The sequence below is a fragment of the Ooceraea biroi genome, chromosome 2 (assembly GCF_003672135.1).
Source record: "Ooceraea biroi isolate clonal line C1 chromosome 2, Obir_v5.4, whole genome shotgun sequence".
NCBI classification, from domain to species: domain Eukaryota; kingdom Metazoa; phylum Arthropoda; class Insecta; order Hymenoptera; family Formicidae; genus Ooceraea; species Ooceraea biroi.
In genome coordinates this window covers 9,069,434-9,090,221 of record NC_039507.1, presented here as the reverse complement: position 1 = coordinate 9,090,221, position 20,788 = coordinate 9,069,434, and the positions used below count along the sequence as shown (strand labels likewise).

The window sequence follows — 20,788 nt, the reverse complement described above, 5'->3', positions numbered from 1 at the left end:
GCGATTAAAGTGCGAGCACCGCGTTCTATCGCGACATCCGACGTGTGGGTAACAGTAACAGCGACACGCATACAATCCGTAATTTTCAGACACACGTGTCGTTTCTTTGTACTTTCTGTGTTCCCTGTGACAGATGGGTTCTCGATAAAAACGCTGAGAAAAGCGCGCCACGTTGAATTTTAAACCGTTAAGGATCACGGTGGTTGAGCGTAAAGACCGCGCGGCCGTTTGGACGTGACCGTCGACGCGGAAGACAATGATAGCGCGTAACGTAATTTACAATTGGAACAATTTGAATCTGAATTTACTTTTTTTTGCGAGGGATTCGTTCGGTAATCGTCTGGAGGATGTTACGTCGCGCAAGTCACGCGAATTTCCGCCGAGAATGATCGTTGTTGTTGAGCGAGCGATCCCATTTGTTCGTGTTGACGTGCACGGTGCACGTTAGACAAAGGATACCGTAAAAAGTGATCGTGTGTAAGGCGTTTAAAACGTAATTTCGACGTATGTATTTGGGCACACCGCTTTGTCCCACAAAAATTCGGCAAGGCCGTCCCATCGAGGTCGTATAAACCGGACCGGTGATGAATTAGGAGCATTGGGTCTGTGCGACCTACGCGTCGAACACTGACGATATTACGTAACAACCCAGCAACTCAAGGGGCCTTTGTTTCAAAGGAATAGTCGTTACAGTTTAAGAGATATAAAATTACGTAGACTCATGTTGAAAGCTTTCAAGCCTGTCCTTGGTTCTGCACGTTGCATATTATATTGCATAGTTTCAATGGTTTTTCGTACTATTTTATTTCCGTAAATTACATCAGTTCATTTATATTGCATATATGCAATTCATATGTATCCTACTTACCGTTATTGCTTCGCTTTATCTAAATCTCATCTACCATGTTTCGCTATGAAAACCATTTGCTTACGGTTTACCTAACGTGCACCTAAGTCTGATAAGAAACGGTGATTGTTTTTTAATACGCAATTATTCCTACGTAATTTTATATACTACAATTTATATTTCCACAATATTCAGTTAAATCATTATTTTACAGCGACGTGTTTGTTTTTTGTCTTTTAATCTTCTTGGATTGCGTATGCTTTACCATCTACGAACAACGATATCTACGTGCGGAACCGCTAAATCGTCGTGTTACGCACGATCGGAGCAATTAAGGGGGGAGCCTGCTTTAGAACGCTGAAAATAAGGTATATTTTACGAATTGTTTTTGGAGAAACTATACAGCGGATCATTATAAAACTTTGATGCATTTATTAGTACATGTTAAAGATAAAAAAATTATTTTTTGATTTGAATATATCGCTTGCAGAGGTCGTCCTGGAGAAATCTTAGTGCAGCCGCGTCGCCGGCATTGCAAATTGGTGAGCATTCTCCTGCCTCCAAATTTCGTCTAAACTGAAAAATTGAAATATGTTCTCGTTATTTATGAATTCCCATCGTCGATGAACCAAAGAGAGAAGAAAAAAGTTGAAAAGTGCCAAAATGGTGGAGCTTAGAACACAAAAGTACGATTTTTAGGCAAAGTTTTTGAACTTTTTCATGCAAAAATAATTGTTTAACTTAATGTTTTTATGAATATTAAAGGTTCATCGACGATGGGAATTCATAAATAACGAGAACATATTTCAATTTTTCAGTTTGGATGAAATTTGGAGGCAGGAGAATGCTCACCAATTTACAATGCCAGCTGCACTAAGATGCCTCCAGGACGACCTCTACAGGCGATATATTCAAATCAAAAAATAATTTTTTTTATCTTTAAACATGTACTAATAAATGCATCAAAGTTTTATAATGATCCGCTGTATAGTTTCTCCAAAAAAAATTCGTAAAATTATACCTTATTTTCAACGTTCTAAAGCAGGTTCCCCCCTTAAGCCTTACGAAGTAACGCACGACGGTCATCATCATCATGTGTCACGGTCGATAATATTAAATTTCATTAAACATTCCGCGTGCGGTACTCGCGTTTAATCGATCCCCTATTTAATCGGACATTCGGCTGCGTATGCACGCCGACTTCCAATCCAGATAAAGCGATCCGGCAAGCAGGCCGGATGATCCGCTGCTCTTTATGCACGGACGCCTGATACCGATTCAGTCCACCGATACCGATCCCCGGCCACGTCTTCGATTCGCCTGAAACGACAAACAGTTACGCGACCGGCCGGCTACTGGGCCGCGAGGTTTAATAACGCGCGAGTTACGGTAGATTTAGCGCGCGATAACATCCGGGCAGAATCGTTAACGTCGCATATGCGTCGCGCCGCGGCATAACCGGTGTCCCTCGAAACACTGCAAAGTATTTAGTCTCAACTGCGAATTGTTCGGCGAATTTGCGACAAATTTTCCATTTCTGAAGAAACTTTGAGGGAACGTATCTTGTAAATGAGCAAACTTTCCTTTTTGATGCGAATTTATAGTGAAATTACATATAATTTATTGATTAAAAAGAATTTAATGAATGGGATGTATAAAAATGCAAAAGAAGAAAGTTTATTTGATGACTAGTACAAGATCGTTTATTCGATAATTGATGTAAAATTATTGCGTATTTGTTAATCCGTGAGAAATCCGGTATGAAATCTAGTTTCTCACAATGAAAAAGATACATTATGCTGCCTGGCTCGAGAAAACTCGAGGAAACGAACTTGTTTTAATCGTGTAACAAGGTTATTCACTTCTGACCAATGTTTATGAAAAGTATATAAATTATGAAATTAAATTACGAAATTATATAAGTTACATACAATTTCGTTCCACGTATTATAGACTAAAAACAGAGAAAGCAACACGATTTTTATTATAATATCTATGATTCAGAGAAAGTGCATCATTCTGAGGACACCGTGTATGCATTAAGGATGGGCGTGCATTTCGCGTGCACTCGAGCCACCGATATTGATGTCATGAAGGAATTCAATGTTACAATTTCCTCTGGAACGAGAAACGCTGATCGCAACTTCTGACTGACCGAGTTAGCTCCTGTGCATTCTATTTACGCACCGTGTTTTTTCCGCGCAAAGTGTTACGTTGACAGCTGAGCGAAATGCCGCAATCAGTGAGAAAAGAAAGAATCTGAATCAATTGAATCGAGTCAGAATTCAATTAAAATCTTCGTGAAAGCTTGAAAGATTCGCAATATTCGGATCTGCAGGTGAATGTCCAATCGAAGAGACTTCAAAGAAATTCGCAAGATTGCAAGACAGTGTCTTGTCTTATCAGCACTTTGTCATTAGAACAAAAATCTTAAAAGATCAATCTCGTATTTGCTAGCAATAAAATTAAAACTCTAAAGAGTTATTGATGGTATCTCGTCTCATCTCTGTTCAGGAGACAAAGACGATCTTTTGTGCGAAGCTTAACACATGTACCATAGTTATATTTTCAAGTTTCGAGTATTCCTGTACATTTTTAATAAAAATGCAGTTTTATTTATGCATCTATTCGGAAAATGAATTTTTTGCTTACCTTTTATATTTATTACTATATTGTGATGAAGCTTACATAAACATTACTTTAGCCTTGCAAGGCGAATACTTTCGTAAGCCACCTGTAACATTTGGCAATAGAAACACGGACACGTTTCTTTCCATATACACATATTATAAATAAAATATTAATATATTAATTTTATTGATAATATACGGACAACCGTTCTCGCTCAAATTAAGTGAGGAGGAATCCGCGTAACCGCTGCACAAAATTCAGCCGTAACAGGAAACCGTAATCAAGGGTAACAAGGTGTGCAGAAGGAAGACGCGGTTTTCGGACTTCTGCATCGGTCGGCTCGGTCGAACGACAGTTACGGATAACTCGTCGTTACCATCGAATCGTGCTTATCGCATTAGCGAGATAGCTTATTAACTAGAGTGGAACGGAATTACGGTAACGCGAACGCCTAGCCCGCCGTTACATCTAAACGCTAACCGCTTAAGGTCTGCGAGGCTGCCACTTATCTCTTTCTCTTTTTCGTTGTCTTCTTTCCTTTGCGCTGCGGCAATCGGTCCCGGCTACTGCCATTAATGTCTCTAAACACGCTAATATCGATGCTATCATTCTATCTAAAACCTTCGTGATTGATGACAAAGATGCAAGAAAGGCTTTAGAATGTAGATGTATACGCTCTCGTTGCATAAGATCCTTTAGTTGTTGATTATATTTTATGGCATAAATACATTTATCAGAATAAATTATTCTGGTAAATAAATTTGTTTTAAATTAATATCAACATTAATTTTTTTTTAATATTATTTTTTGCACACATTTCTGCCAAATATCTAAAGCTTTTTATTAAAAGAAGGGATTTTATTTATTCTCCATTTTCACGATTTGTCAGTGTTGAATCGGAAAATTATGATTTGTGTGGATGGATGCACACATTGTATGCTCTCTCTCTCTAATACAAGAGCAACCTAATTGCATCTACTATTATATTTCCTTTCCAATTGGCAAGTGTTTTATGTATTCGTGTTGGATCAGCAAACGGAGCCACCTGGTCTCCTCAAACATTCCAGATTTTTAGTCTGACTCATTCGTTCATCGAAACGCAAACAGAATTATATTAATGTCTTTGCAGTCTGCTCCCCATGGAAAATTCTATCGATAGCGTGACTCGCATCAATCTTGCGCGATACGTTCCCTCAAAAGTTCAATCCCGTTTAAAATGATAAGACACGAATCGCCGAAACGAGACTGAATCGTCAGCCGTGCCGTATCACTCGATAACGTGAAACATTCGCGCTTATTAAGATTTTGTACAACCCGCGATAGATCAGAATTATTACACGTTCGCTGGCGAAAGCAGGCACGTACCCAAGTGGACATTAACGCGATATTAAAAGAGAAAAAAAAATAAATCTACCTAAAGAATTTTCGCTGGCGCAATAATGCCTCGGCTCGAGTTCCGCGAGCATAAAATGCATAATCCGAGACCGTAAAGCATACAATATAAAAGTTCCACACGGTGAAACGCCAAGGTCCAATCCGTGCGCGAGCGCAAGATCGATCGCGCGTTTCTATTATTCACGTGGCCGCTACATCGTGAATTTCGTTCGATCGTGAATTTATAGATAAGTAGTATAGAATTTATAGATTCGCGGCAGCCCACTTTCAAAAAAAGTGTCAAGGGAAAAAAGGGAGAATGGACAGTCGCTAGAAGAAATCGCGCGGCCGTCCGCGTCGAGGACAGTCAGTGCCGTCAGTGCCGTCGATGATACGATTCAACAGATTGCTGGCAGCGATTCAGCAATCGCAGCAATGCTGAAGTGGGTGCATTACTGCCCGTTGCGGGATCGGGCGATCGCGGCCTCGGAGACGGGGACGACCAAAACCTCGGACGATGAGACCGGGAAGAAGGACGAAAAGGATGAGAGGAAGGGCGACAGAAAGAAGGACGGCGGTAACGCGCGGGGTGCGCGAAACGCGAAAACCGCCACGCCGGACGCTATCATGAGGAGATGCTTCCGGCTTGGGGTAAGAAGCGGAGGAAGTCGAGTTTGACAGCCGAGTGCGCACGGCGGTCTCGAGGTCGTCGCGGCCTCCTCCGACGCGTGGTCGTTGCATATTAACGCTGACGAAACAGTAGCGTTGCCTTTTTCTTACCACCTTTGCTCTCCCGTAACGCGTTCGTGATTTTTAGAGTGAATTTAAAGTGAGCGATCGTCTCGTTCTGATTCATTACGTTCTCCTGTGTTCTTTCAAGGCGGAATTTCTCGGATATTAAGGAGAAAATTTCTCATACCAACTCCGAACTTTTCGTGATACACATCCTAGTGTTGCGCAATGATTTTCTTGTGCAGCAATAGGGCGATGATTTAACGGTAATAATGCTAGGATAATAATATCCGTGATAGTTTTACGTAATCTGGATGGCATACGCGCGCGCAGTTCGTTTCGCGAGTGATTTCTCTCAAAACCTGACTTGTTGCTATAATGATTGATTGTCACAATTACCATTTTAAACATCAATACGAATCTTTTATGATAATCGTGACTACTGTCATGTATATTCAATAACATGGAAATTTCTCTCGGAACGCAGAAAATGAAGTCATCAACAACGTTGTTAAAATGTCAACAACTAGTTTGCACTGAAATGACTGCGATAGGAATGCAGGCTCCTCGCGCGAATTAATCACGGATCGACGTTTCTCTGCGTCGCGTGTCGTTTAAATTTTACATAACGGAGAGAGAGAAAATTAAGTTGATTAACCCTGATTGACATTAGAACCGCTCGAGTGTCACCAGGTTGATGATACTCGCTGGGGTCGATAATAACACACTTTCGATGGATATCGTCGCGGAGAAAAGTTTTCTAGAGAAGATTGCATGGCACTCTCGTGTCACGTGCATCGTGTACACGAAAGGGCTAATAAAGATAACAACGAAAATTGTTTTATCTTGTTTCACCCGTATTATGGCTCTCGAGCTATGATAAGGAAAATGGGATAAATAATCGTTGGCCGGAGCTAGATTGATCGACGTCGACTAACGGAACTAGTCTTCATCGTTACGGCGATCCTTGCAGATTATATGATTAAGGGCCGCATGCACGACGCGTCAGAAGGTATCGCTAACTATCACGTTTCATGGTTCGCAGGGTTCGGATCCGAGGGTAGCGACCTGCAGAGGAAAGCTGCAGAACAAGCGTAGCAAGCTCAATCAAGAGATCAATAAGGAACTGCGGCTGCGAGCGGGCGCAGAGAATCTCTTCAAGTAAGCGTTTACGCAGCAAATAATTTATATTAATTTATGACAGTTAATATGTAAAAATTTATTTAATTATTATTTACGTCAGGGAGCAGTTCCTCCCAATAAGAATTCATTTTTTATTAAAATTATTTCATATAATTTATATTAATTTTATAAATATTAATATTAATATTATAAATATAAATATTAATATTATATCTTAATTTATTATAATAAAAATATTTATTGTATAATTAATTTTATTTTTGATACACACTCTGATCTCCTGTTTCCTCTTTTTCTTGTACAGAGCGACGACAAATAGGAAACTGAAGGAAACCGTCGCTTTGGAGCTGAGCTTCGTCAACTCGAATCTGCAATTGCTGAAGGAGCAACTCGCCGAGCTGAACAGCTCGGTAGAGCTATATCAGAATGTTGACGGGTAAGTTTGATGAGAATTATTGGCTCCTCTGATATATGTGTAAAACGTACGGTTATTGCATTACGGTATTTCCTTCCAGCGACGAGCCCGTTATGCCGATGATACCACTGGGATTAAAGGAGACCAAAGACATCGACTTTCGGGATCCGTTCAAGGTGAGCATCCGGTTGATGCGATAAAGTTTTCGAATAGTCATTTACGATCCCTCATCTCTGACCTGATATACGATCGTCGCGATACGTTTCACTCAAGAGGTGGTACGTCCAGATTGTCCTTGAAATCTTTGAGCTCCTTCTCTTTCTCCGCTGCGGCGACTTTCTGAGCTCGTTTCGCGGGATCTTCGGTTATTTTCAGAAAATCGCGGATGTCAGGAGCTGGACCAATCTCGAGCAAAACTCGCTTGGACGTCGCTGGCGGTTGAATAATGATTTTCTTCTCGCGCTCCTTGGATTCCTTCTTCGCCGTTACTGATTCGTACTTTCTCGTAATTAACGTGGACGGAATCAAACGGGCCATATTGATGACCAAGCTTCCGGTAGCCGTGTTTCGTTGGACGTTGCTCTTCTCGACAGATACTTCACAGGGCAGAGTCAACTGCAGAACTTTTCCTTTTATGGTGACTCGCACATAAGTCGGATTTACGTCAACGTTGATGTAGGAAGTATCCAAGTGCCTAGGAATTCAGGAAGTAAGCACGAGATAAAAATGGGATAAAATATCTCTCTCTATAAGTTCTAATAAATTTTTGAAATTTCATAATTTTTTCACAAACGGACAAAATTGATGACAATTAATAATGTCGAGACATTAACAAATGCATTAGAGAAATTAATTATCTAATCTCCTGAAAAAGTCTGATAACCTTTTCTTATGAATTTTTATATATTTTCTTTTAAATTCTTGTCTATATTCTTATTTCTTATATTTTGCTACTTTATACTTCAATACAATATATTGCACTATTTAGCATTGACTGGATTAAATGATTACCTATAAACGGAGACTTCAAGAATGACAAAATTAGGATCATCGTCGTCGTTTAGCTTGAAAGGCACCTTTGCCTGATTTATATTGTAAGCTCTGCCGTCCGGAGCGAACAGCTTCAGCACGCGTTTCAGCTGATTGTCGTTCTTGTCGGGGCGATTCCTCCTCTCTTGTTTCTTCTTGAATCGCTCGGCAATGGCGACTCTATCCTCCGGCGTGTGATAACTGGGCTGTTTCCAAAAACGTTCGTCCTCCGATTCGTCATCCTGTTCTCCATTTGCGTTTTGCTCGTCCTTTGTATTTTCCATCTGTTCTTCCTCCGCGTCATTCTAAAGAAAATATTACACGCTTTTATTTGCTTTTTTCACGCATAAATGAGCCTGTCACGTAACTGCTCTACGTGCTCAGCAAGCCACTGGTCATTTGAAAAGATGTTTATACAGATGTATAATGCACATTCATAATCTAAATAAAAAAGAATGTTCCGACGTTTCTTGAATATTTCAAAGCTTTTTTGTAATTGAAAGCGACCGTGGTTCTGTGAGAAATGTTACTGCAAAATGTTATGTTAATTCACAACCTTGTGCGTCAAACGTCAATATCACGTTTCAATAGCATTTAGATAATTGCCAAGTAGGTAGATAATCATTGAGTAATCACAACGGCCTATTATATGTTGCAAAATACATATTAACTCGGAAACTGACACGATACTTATCATTCACGGATGTCATTAGAAAAAACCGTCTCACCGTCTCTTTCACCTCTGATATCTCCATCGTAGCGTTGCGACGACGAAGTCGCTGGGTTACCCTTGTATCCTCGTAACGCCCGTAACTCTCGATAATGTCATCCCGTGCCCGCGCATAGATCTGCAGCGCTTTGATGCGCTCCGATCTCTCGATCTCTCTCATGTCGAGCTCGCGCAACTGCGGCAAAGTCGCCACGACGTACTGCCTGTAGTATTCGTAATCCGCGCACGGGTTTCCCATCAGAATCAACTGCTCTAGTTTCTCGTTGCATCTTTATTATAAATAATGTTATTATAGCATTATCTAATTTGACAATGTCAATGACTAATGCCTCAACGAGAGATTAACCTTATGAAAAGTCGTTTACGAGAAAGAATACCTGAGTCTTTTTACATCTTGTAGATTTCCGATGAAGTTAATGGTGAGGTCCAGTTTCTTCAGGCTTTCTAGACCCTCCAGGTTCTCGATAACCTCGATGTTGTTGAGAGCCAAATTCAGATATTCAAGACTCTTCAGCATATTTAGATTCTCTATCTTTGATATGAGATTGTGCTGCAGCAGGAGGATCTTGAGGTACCTGCACTGCCGGCCGATTAGCTCGATCTTGTCGATGTTCTCCTGATGCAGGGCTATCTCCTCCAACGTCGATATTTCGCCCTCGTTGTGCTCCGAGCGTTTTCGTATCAATTCGAAGGTGATTCTCACCATCTTCGTGTTTTGCGCGAATTGCGAAAGAAATTCGAGATTGTCTCAGGAACCAACGTGTCTATAGATGTCTAGCAGTTGCTAGGAAGATATTGATTTAACATTGTCACGTGGAATCGCAGCTCAACCGCGTCCACGTGCTTGCTACGTGCATGTTCCATGAGTCATCGATTTGATCGATTTCCCTGTGTGTAAACGATCTCTTATTTTCTTGTAGGACTTCATCTTGGAGCACTACAGCGAGGATGGCGAGAACTACGAGGAAGCTATAGCTGATCTGATGGAAACCAGACAGGTGAGCAAATAATAATTATATTTCAGCTTAGAGCATAACAAGTAGGATTTAAATGAGATCTAAATTGATAAGAATTAATAACGAGCATTCAAATAAATAATTTAAAACTTCGCAGGCCACAAGGACGCCGACCAGAGATTCTGCGGGAATCGCGCTGCTCCTGCGTTATTACAATCAGTTGTACTTCATAGAGAGGCGTTTCTTCCCACCCGACAGAAGCCTCGGCATATACTTTGAGTGGTTTGACTCGTTGACGGGAGTACCCAGTTGTCAGCGAACGGTCGCCTTCGAAAAAGCCTCGATTCTCTTCAATGCCGGTGCACTCTATACTCAATTGGCTGCTAAACAAGACCGTATGACCGCTCGTGGTCTCGACCAGGCAGTGGATGCTTTTCTAAGGGCGGCTGGTACTTTCCGGTACATCCATGAGAACTTCACGAACGCGCCGAGCATGGATCTGGGCCCGGACATGCTGGAGATGCTCGTACAATTAATGCTCGTAAGTTCTCGCAGTTATTATACGATTCATCGTTGTTCTTCGTTTTTATTTAAAGAATTGTTTTTCAGCTTAACTTTTTACCATTTTTTATAACTATGTATTACAAATTGTAGTTGACACGCTGTTATAAACTTGGTTATAAATACTGAGTGATGAATCTAATTGTCGAAATAATTGGAACTTAAATAACATAAATTTACTTGTATGTTTAATATATTCAAAAGTAAAAATAGAAATTCAATAAAAATTTTTCATAATTTTTATCTTTCATTTTTGCCTTTACTTTATTATTTTCCTTACTTTTTTACTTATATCTTTACCATTTTTATTAGGCTCAGGCGAGGGAATGTCTCTTTGAGAAACTGGAGCTCCAATCAAGAGACGGACGGAATATTGACGTTTGCCTGGATCTTGCTCAGGAAGCTGCTCAGGTAAAATATCCTTCCCACGGATAAGTCATAATTATCGATGCAAATCATTGTGAATGAATTATTGATCGAATCTAGGTCGCGACGATATACAATGACGTTCACGGACTAATATCGCGCGAGCCGGTTCGTGACTACGTTCCAGAGACCTGGATCTCTTTGATACTGGTGAAGCGCGAGCACCATCTTGCCCTGGCTCACAAGCACATCGCGGTTGGTCTGCTGGACAGACCGATCACCGACTTTCGTGTGGAAATTAGGTTGACATTGGAACACATCCAGAAGAGCGACGGGAAGACTCAGTTGGATGCAACTGTTCCCAGAGATGACAGCGAAAGGAAATTGTTGGGTACGTTTAAGCAGGATTTGTCAATATAATGCTTGCATTTGCTTAATTATATCATGTATTCCACAGACTATTCAAATTTATATCTTTAATATCGATTTTGATATCTTTTCATTTATTTATATTGTATATAATTAAATTATATTTAAATTATATATAAAATTAATTAGGACAGTCATAAAAGAGAAGATCAAGTTAAACTAAATTTTGAAGATTTAAAAAACGGATATTGTAGTGGAATTTCATTACAGGCAAGGCGCATCTCAGGGAAGCTCTCGTGTTGCACGATGAGAGCCAGCGATTGCAGAGAATGTGCCGTGATCTTAAGGGCAAACAAGCACTGGCAAGAGTTCTAAAAAAGGCACATGAAGCGACACTCGACAGTTACAACAGATTTGGCAGCGAAGATGATTTTCGAGAGCTGCTGGATCCACCAGATATTATCGGTACGATATTTTGCTAAGTAAGATCGAAGAAAAATCCGCCAATATCAACACTCTTTTTATCTCAATAAAAATTCAACAAACAATGAAATAAAAGGATAAAGCATCAAGTGATAATGATAAAGTGACAATTAATAAAATGATAATTGATAATGATAAAGTGATAATTAATAAAAATAATGAAAGTCAAACAAAATATAGTTTTTTAAATAAACTCTATCTATATTTATAAATCTATATTTTTTAAATATAGATTTTTTCATCCATATTATTTTCTACTTACAGCCTCCACGAAGTTTCAACTCAGTATCACGCATCCAGATTTCGGACAGCACGGAGTGGACGATCTTTTCAGATCGTTGGGCCCGGTGGCGATATTCTCAGCCAAACGACACTGGACCGCGCCGCGACTGGTGCAACTCCAAAGAGGCCCGGACGGGGAAGGTTTCGGGTTCAGCGTGCGCGGCGACGCTCCAGTGATAATAGCCGCCGTTGATCATAATTCGTTGGCTGATGTAAGAACACGTGTTTATATCGACTGATTATTCAACAGCTACTTAGTTGTATATGCGTACACTGAAACCTACAACTTCTATGGAATGTATTCCTCATCAATGTTTAATCGATCTATTTTTATCGATAGTTGCGATAATGGACTGTAACGGGAGAACTTTTCCTCATTGCAGGTAGGCGGCATGAAGGAGGGCGACTTCATAGTCGGCATCGGCGATAAGGACGTCAAGTGGGCTTCTCACGAGCAGGTCGTGCGGATGATAAAGCAATGCGGCGACTTCATAAATTTAAAATTAGTCACACCGATGGACAGGAATTATTTAAAGGTGACCGATAAGATCTATAATTTATCATTATGATATGATTACGATATCATTCTAGTAAAAAAAATCCGCTCGATATCTCTGTTGATTACTGATATCAGATATCGTAATGGATTCTCTCTTGCACTTTCGCGTTTTCTTACTAACGACAATCGTAGTCGAGATATTTCCGCGACTTCACTTGTAGACGAATGTGAAAATACGACGGTAGGAACTAATCGTTTTAGAAACCAGGAAAACAACCCAACAATCACCACGACAAGGGCAGCGTCTCGGCGAGTAGCTCTTCCGGAGTGTCTTCTGGCCAGCCGAGCCCGGCGGGATCCGTCACCACGGCGCACGTAGCCAGGCGGCTGCCGTGGAACCCGTTCAAGAAGTCCGGCGCCCAACGCGAGAACAGGGACCTGACCTTCGATAATGTCATTCTCAGATGATCATCGGGCTAGCGTCTCCAGCCGCCGTTATCATTCAAGCGTCTTGAAATGTGCCGAGATCAACTGATTGGTCGTATATGAAACGAGACTCGACAGGAATGGATTGACTAATCGCCAATCTAAAGTATTTTACAGTACTTAAATAATGATTCATCGATGATCGAATTCATACCCTGAGTCACGTATTATATGCAACGGTTACGTTTGCGTAAATGTGTAGATAACACGATTTTGTTGTTAACTCGATGCGAGCAACGAATATTGGAATTTGTACTTGTGTCGTAAAATACCGCGGGCGTTTAGAATTGTTCTGTTTATTCTGTTGATAAAATGCTATCTATCCAATTATCTCGCAGCGCTATCTTTGTTGAACTTTTCTCTATCTAAAATTCAAATTTAATTCGATAGTTTTGTAATTATCTATCTTCTGCCGATCTAAATGATTCTACCGATACGGAATTCGTAATGAAATTCTGATGATCGCGGATATTGGCAGGTATGAGTCGCCGACTTTCTTACGTAACAGTGCCAACGCGGGTACAATATCGATACGTCGCAGGAAAGTCGGCTATTATACCGCGCATCTGGCATTTCTCGCATTTTTTCTACGACTGAATTAAATTGTATTTTTTTGTCAGATCGTTTATGTGCATTTGTTAATATAATGAAGAGATAAACGTACTGACGAAATAGTATAACGATGCAATAGGTAATAACACGTTTGCGATTGCATCGCGCCTCGTACTTAAATTTTGTTAAGGCTCATTAAGCAAAATAAAAAATTCATGCAAACCGAATTAGAATTAACGTGAATCGGCTTGTTCGCGCGCGCGTCTGTATATTTATACATAGAGATAGCATCGGTAGAGGCATGTACACAGCTTTTTTATTTTATAAATATATATATCGACGAAAAAGAGAAATTATATCGCATTTCCATCGAGAAGCGATTTTTATTCCGACTTTCCCAGACGGCCGAATCTCTCTTATTATGATTACGCATAGAACGTTCTGAGTCATAGCATCGCGAAAGCGAAGTGTTACATGAAGTCGTAACGACGAATAGTCGTCGTCAGAATGTATAATTGTAGCGATTTAGAAGCGCGCGGAAACGCGCGATTCCTCATAGCGGACGGTGCACGGCAATTTTGCCCGTTATAAGATTTGCGTTCGGGCGATTATTTTTACGAATCAAGAACGCGATATGTAATTTCCCAAGACCGAGGATTAATTTTCAACACCAATTTATTACAAAGGAAGTAATGATGTGTCAAGCCACATTTTTATGATGAGCTGACGTATCTTTAATATTTCAGAAAGATGTGTAAAATCGTATTGCTGAGGTCGTTGCACTTTCGTTCCAGCCAACGAACGTTGAAGCTTTTAGGGTCGTCGGAGAAAGTGCAGCGGCTGAAGCGTTCTTGGAACGTGTTCCTGGCCACTCGGACGGCACGAAACTTTCAAACCTCTATGATGACCACGTGCTCAATGACAACCACTCTATTGCATAAAAAATTTCTATCTGTTTACATACATATACATAAAAATATAAATTCACTCGTGATGTAATTAATTAAGAATTTGGAAATAACGAAACGACAATATCATAACATTGCCAATAAATTACGTGGAGTTGTATATATTAATGTAAAGTTTGGAATATTTTAAAGATTTCAGTATAGGTATGCCCGAAGCTTACGTTTTTACGTAGAAGTTATGCATAAAATTACTTACATGTTTATAGAATAACATCAGAAAATAATCTCCCTCTAAAATAATCAATTTAAGTGTTGCTGAGAAAAGGTATTGTTTATTCAAGCATAAAACAAACGCAGCATAAAAATAGTAGCTCTATCGTGAGATGATCAAAGACTCATTTTACATCGCGCAATATAGCATGCATTGCTTCGAGATATATAAAATAAGATTTTCCTTGCGTATTCCACATATTTATGTGTGAATTTCTACTCTTGATTATTTCCAGTTCTTCATTAAAATGAATCGAATTTCACCTGTGCCATTTATCACAACATCACAACAAAGTGCTAGCCATGTCATGGAAATATCGCGTGCCGCGAATTTTCTCTGTTTGTCCTATTTTTCGCGCAGACGCGATTAATTGCATCCTACGTCGCTAAATTGATGGCGCACATTGATTTTAAGTATCTGCCTCGTTTAGGAATCTGCACATGTAATTGACCTCGAAGTTTCGTATTAGTTACGGTCGTAAAGCAATCCCGCCGGGGATTTCTACTCTCGCAAATTTTCGACGCGATACTTTACGTGAGTTACAAAGGATAATAACTCGAGTCTCGGAAAATCTCACTCAACATTTTTCAATGCGGCAGATAAAGATCCGACTGATCTTCGAGGAAAAGATAATGCAGCTTGGATTTGGACTCTTTTATCCTTGCACGTATACAAAATGAACTGTCCGACTTTACAGGATGAGAAAATAATATTTTTCAATTTTTATTGCGAGCCCGAATTATGTAAAATGTTCATGTCGTGCATGTGCATGTAAAACTTGAGTAAGGTATGTGCTATATAAGCGATATTATTGACATAGATACTTCCGCGAAGTCACGCAACGCACATTGAACAATATTTGCTCGCGGCAAAAAGGACAGAACTTGCTTTTCAGGTCATAAACCTGGCGAACGCTCGCGTTGTCCAGTTGCTCAACATCACGGCTAATCGCCGCGCGATTTTCTCGGTTCACACGCTGATGACTTCACGAAGAGGAAGATACATTTCGCGAGAAGGACGAGCGGTTTATCGGCTATAATCTCAAAATGTAGCGGGAGAAATAGAAAGGTCTGGTTTCCTGATATGGCGCGTGACTTTCACCGTGCGCAACATCAAGGAAGGTTGCCAGCGCGATTGATTACGCAATAATTTACGTAGCCATAATAGTGACCAGGTATGCGGTACGTCCGGTTTCAGTATTTGCGAATTAATTTCGTGGCTGAGCAGGCCGAATAAAACGACTGATCGCACTAACGGACTCAGATTGGACTGATAAGCGAAACGTTCATTTCCGGACTTCCGCGAGTTTTTATGAAATTCGAAGTTACATTTTAATCATAGTAAGAATTTTCGTGCAAAAAGTTTTCAGTCTTTTATTTTTTGTATTAATAGCAAGTGCTCAAATTTTGCGTTTTCGTATCATAATATTAGCAATGACGAAATTGAGTGGAATTTGCTGACTCTTAATTATTTTAATTTTATGTAAATTTATTGTCAGCGTATTGCTTGGGAAACAGGAACGTGAAAATCGATAGATCGTGAAAAATGTTTGCGTCATATAAACGCTAGATTAACGCTGCGGAGAATGAAATATTTTTCGACTAAAATTCATGATAATTTCGCGAAGCGGAACGAAAAGTGCGTACAAAAGGGATTTGCTATGCTTATTGAATAGAAATAGCAAGTAGGCTTATGAAGAGAGGCTTTGTCGCTTTGAAGCTGAATTCAGAGTATCTGAAAAGCTCGGAATATCAAACGGAAAGGGAGTCGAAACCATTTTTCGTGTTTACACGCGTAAATCTATTTCAAAGAGCACGATATTTCATATGCTAAGTAGTCAAGGATTCAACGTCTAAGAGCTAAATGATTTCATCTTCCACGGTCATCGTAAATACATCAGTCCATTCATGAGTATTCTTCAAACTTGAAGCTTAAGAAGGTGTTAAAAAGGAAGAGGAAGTAATCATTAAAGATAACGTAATCAAGTCATGTTTTGCAGACTTCTATTCCTTCCACGTGTAGGATATTTCACAGCTTCACAGATCGTAGACTTGCACGAGTCTCGAGTTTTGGCGTGAAAATATTTATTCTGATGGGATAATTTACGGAAGCAACAATTTTGTATGCCGCACGCGTCCAATTTATTTCTCGGATATTTTGATAAAAAATTATGTCGATACGCTTGTTGCATTTCGGAAAGATGCGAAGCATCTGGAGTGCGCAACACGCCGCATCGCGATACGAGTTTTATATCTGCGAGCAGATCTTCTAAAATTCTTTCCACGTATTTTGCAGCAGCGTGCGATTAGACGAGTATTTACGGTATCTTTCGTTTTGCATTGGCGGAATGGAACACGCTCCGCAGGAAATTGCAACGAGCCCTCAATTTTATCGACGAAATTGATCGCGGTCAGTGATCGGCGTCGCTGGATGCTGCTGGAGTGAAAAACGATTGTGATACTCATCGCTGCTCTCGGTGCGATCCCCATTCGAAAGAGCGGTGAAAGCAAAATGGAAGATTACAAGAAGAAAGTGAATCTCCCAGCAATCGGAGGCGGAGGTGCCCGAGAACGGGATCCGCGCTCTTCTGCGACGCCTTTTACGATGAGAAAGGTAACACGCCGACGTGGACGCGATATTTTGATTCATGTTTTTTAATTCGCATTTCATATTAACTAAAAAGAAACTGTCGTGAATGGTAAATTGTTAACAGAAATTAAGCAAGGATCTCACATAGCGTGACAATTAGCGAAACAAAACGTTTCTCTCCGTCGAAATCGCCTAAAATCATTTCTATAATATCAACACGGGAGTAACGAAAAGCAAAAATTTAACAAGAAATCTAGAAAGTTTGGTCCAACAGAAAATATCTAGACGAATATTAATATTAATCACTTCTTTGCATCATAATCACTCTAATGATCGATAACACTGTTCAACAAGAAATGACTTTTTTTCGAACACCGGAACGAGACTAGTTGTTTTCCATAATTGTTTGGACACTGAACACGAATCTGATTTCCAAATTTCTCCATCACAATTTTGAGAAATTTGCAATTAAAGTTGCAAAAAGGGTTATTTTGAACTTCATCATATTATAGCTACAAAATGTGACGTGCTGGAGAAGTTTAATTGCAATCAAAATAAAGTATGTTGTTAGGACTTTCAACCCTCAAAAGAAACGACTAGTCTCACTCCGGTGTTTCTTTCGTTGAACTGTGTAATTTAATATTATTTAATTAAAAATTTTCGAGGGAGGATCGACTCTAATTTCTTTACATTTCATCATCGTATTCACCATCAATTAGCTCATAAATCCAACTAATGAAATTAGGTAATTCGTAATTCTTTTGTCAAGAAAAATCTCTCTAATTATCAACTATAATTAATTATCAGCTAATAGTTTATGCAAAAATTATGTTAAAATCGCTCGCGTATACTTGCACAGGGTACCCGCAGAGCGCGGGCATACTTCCCGCTTGGCGAAAGACGGAGAGCGTCATCGGGATGTAGGTGAAGGTCCTGAGAGCTCGTCCGTGCAACGAGAGTCAGCACCGCCGCGACGATCCCTCCTTAAATTGACCAGCCGGCCGAGCGACCGGATTACTCCGGTGTACATCGTCCGACGGTCGACGTCTCTCGTTTAGGATCTGGCCGCGTTCGTCGTTAGATCCTCGTTCCGTGTCGCGTTCTCCAAACGGAAGTGAACGCGACGTACAAGTGTTGGTCGGAGCGGCTGGAAGTCTGATCAACCAGGTGATCCTGATTCGGACCAACTGAGGGGACCCACCTTGGCCGGCAGTTAAGGATTTCTGGAGAACTGCGAGGAAGGGAAGAGAGAAAGATCGTCGAGGAACGAGGAGACGAAGATAAAGTAAATTGAACGCATTCATCAAGCTTCGATTAGAGTTATTACTTATATTATTTATAATTAGAGTTAGAGCGAGTCAGATCTTGAGCAGAACTCTTCTTGTACACGCGCATAACTTGTAACGAAAACGTGCGAGTATTTGTTATTAAACAGCAATCTAATTAAAAAGCAAGAATTTTGTGAACCATTTTGATGTTTTCATCCATAGATGAAAATGTTAATTATATAAAATTGTTTTCGAAGGATTCCTCAAGTCTCTCTCGCTTGACAGTTCGTTCGATAGGCGATAACGTTTAGATACGCATTGAGCTTCGCGCGGGATGGAACAGGAGATACGAGAAGGAGAAAAAGGAGAAAGCGGACGTCGGGAAGCCCGCGAGAGCAAGAAACCGGAACCGTTAAGCCGATCGGCTAATCGAAAGATTAAATTAAGACCTCCTCTTGAGACAAGGAAGCGCAATTCAGAGCTTCTCGAATAGAATTATCCACGTTACATCCGCGCGCAGAAGTGTTCCTCTACGAAGCGGTAAAAGCGGACCGACGCAGCTCGTTCATCGAGTTCGCGCGATAATCTCTCCGCGATAGCCACGCTTTCATCAGCGGCGCAGGATTTTCTTCAGTAACAAGCTACGGATACGGTGAACGAGCTGACTCTGTCACGTCGAATCGACAGCCAAACGATAATGGAACAGTTGAGTCACGGATGGAAATATAATATTGGAATAATGAAAATATAATCACCCATACAGCACGAAAAGATTGCATATATATTGCAGGAATCTTCCACCGCAACGTAGCAACATTGCAAATTCACTGCGAAATGTTTCTGCAGCATTGCTATGGGATTGCAGGAATGTGAAAATGTCCGCTTTTCGGAACATTGCAACGAAACGTCACAATAATATTGCAATGTAATGAATTTGCAATAATTATAATTATTCATTATTATATACTTTAAATATTTTTATTTATTAACATAAATAGACAATTATATGTAATATAACAATAGTAATAAAAAATGAAATAAACATTTTCTCTATTTTTGTTATAAAAAAGTAACTGTTCTTTATAAAAAAAAACTTAAAAATCCTCTTTTTGAGATATTATTTTTCCTTTAATTATGTTAAAATATTTTTCCTTTAATTAAATAATTGAATCTTCTTCGTTTTTGTTTGTATGTTGCCTGTAAAAATAAAATAGGAATTACAATTCATATATTAGCATAAAATTACATAAAAATATACATACTGCAAGTATGTATAGAATTATATGTAAAATGACATACTTTGATCTCTCAATCCTAACCGGAGCTTGAGCAAGCCACTTGGAAATGCATTCAGCAATTTCTGCATCAGTGGCATGATTGTGTATTTCGCGAACAGCTTCTATAACAGAAAAAGTTATTAAAAATATTACAACTATTAATATGCAGTTTTCGAATGAATTTCCATAATTTTGAGGTTATAGTGATATAAACCGTGAGATAGGCAAACAGAGTGATTCTCTATTATAATTAATTAATAGATACAAGATTTTAACAGCACACAAGTGCTATAATTAGACATAATATTATAAAAAAGTACTTACCTTTTTCTTTTACGTAACTACTTTCTTTCAGAATGATGCTCGCGTCGTACAACCACCATGTTCTTTAGATAGTCGAAAAAGACAAACACCGCATGCACATATATATTACCGAGCTCAGATTCTGGTCATCACACACATCATTGGTCGAATAGATTTGGACGAATCTCGTTAGGACAGGAAGACTCCAATGTTTTAATAAAATGAATTATTAATATTAATTAATTACAAATTTTGATCGTGCAATGTTTCCGAAATAGTAATGTCATGTTGCTACAAGTGTGCTAGTATTTTGCGGATATATATCTCCGCAATGTCTTTGTACTGTTGCATTGCAATTTGCAACGTTGCAACGTTGCTGCAATGTTGGTGCAAGCTTCTGTGCTGTATGGGCAGAGATAGAAATTTATATAATTCCGCTGCATAATCTCCTCTCACGGTACCACCTCAGTTCGCCTCTCGTCTCGGGAGAATTCCTTTACGCGAGAGTTTATTAAACAGCTGCTGCGGAAAACTCGTCAATGTTGAAAGATTGCGACACCGTTTTACGGGCGCGCACTCTCAAGCCGAAACGGATATCGTTTACAGGCGCGTTTACGGTATCGTGCTCCACGGCTGTCGCACGATAGGATAGAAAGTTGGCTCCGCGTTTGTGGCGGATATGGCACGCCGCGCGTGTTCTCGTTGCGCAGCGACGTT

The 20,788-nt window shown here is 39.9% G+C and overlaps 2 protein-coding genes across 2 annotated transcripts in view; one reads left to right on the top strand and one right to left on the bottom strand.

Annotated features, from left to right (window-relative positions):
• The first annotated feature begins 5,191 nt into the window (after positions 1-5,191).
• The window catches only part of LOC105279462 (rhophilin-2), a 19,421-nt gene continuing 3,824 nt past the window's right edge, over positions 5,192-20,788 (top strand). The window contains exons 1-11 of the mRNA XM_011339300.3: positions 5,192-5,503; positions 6,630-6,745; positions 7,032-7,163; positions 7,243-7,318; positions 9,822-9,899; positions 10,015-10,398; positions 10,731-10,829; positions 10,905-11,175; positions 11,424-11,618; positions 11,901-12,130; positions 12,302-12,454. Of these exons, the coding sequence (XP_011337602.1) occupies positions 5,288-5,503; positions 6,630-6,745; positions 7,032-7,163; positions 7,243-7,318; positions 9,822-9,899; positions 10,015-10,398; positions 10,731-10,829; positions 10,905-11,175; positions 11,424-11,618; positions 11,901-12,130; positions 12,302-12,454 (1,950 nt within the window). The 5' untranslated portion in view covers positions 5,192-5,287. The remainder of the gene's footprint in view (positions 5,504-6,629; positions 6,746-7,031; positions 7,164-7,242; positions 7,319-9,821; positions 9,900-10,014; positions 10,399-10,730; positions 10,830-10,904; positions 11,176-11,423; positions 11,619-11,900; positions 12,131-12,301; positions 12,455-20,788) is intronic.
• LOC105279400 (protein tilB) lies at positions 7,326-9,814 on the bottom strand. Its single transcript, XM_011339181.2, has 4 exons — positions 9,279-9,814; positions 8,900-9,170; positions 8,154-8,476; positions 7,326-7,836 (listed from the first exon to the last, which is right to left on the bottom strand). The coding sequence occupies exons 1-4, from the start codon at positions 9,605-9,607 to the stop codon at positions 7,407-7,409; spliced, it is 1,353 nt and encodes a 450-aa protein (XP_011337483.1). The 5' UTR covers positions 9,608-9,814; the 3' UTR covers positions 7,326-7,406.

Coding starts and splice junctions, on each gene's coding strand:
- LOC105279400 (XM_011339181.2), bottom strand. CDS start 9,607: ATGGTGAGAATCACCTTCGAATTGATACGAAAACGCTCGGAGCACAAC. Junction 8,477..8,899: donor TATCAGAGGTGAAAGAGACG/GTGAGACGGTTT, acceptor TATTTTCTTTAG/AATGACGCGGAGGAAGAACA. Junction 7,837..8,153: donor CTTGAAGTCTCCGTTTATAG/GTAATCATTTAA, acceptor CTGAATTCCTAG/GCACTTGGATACTTCCTACA.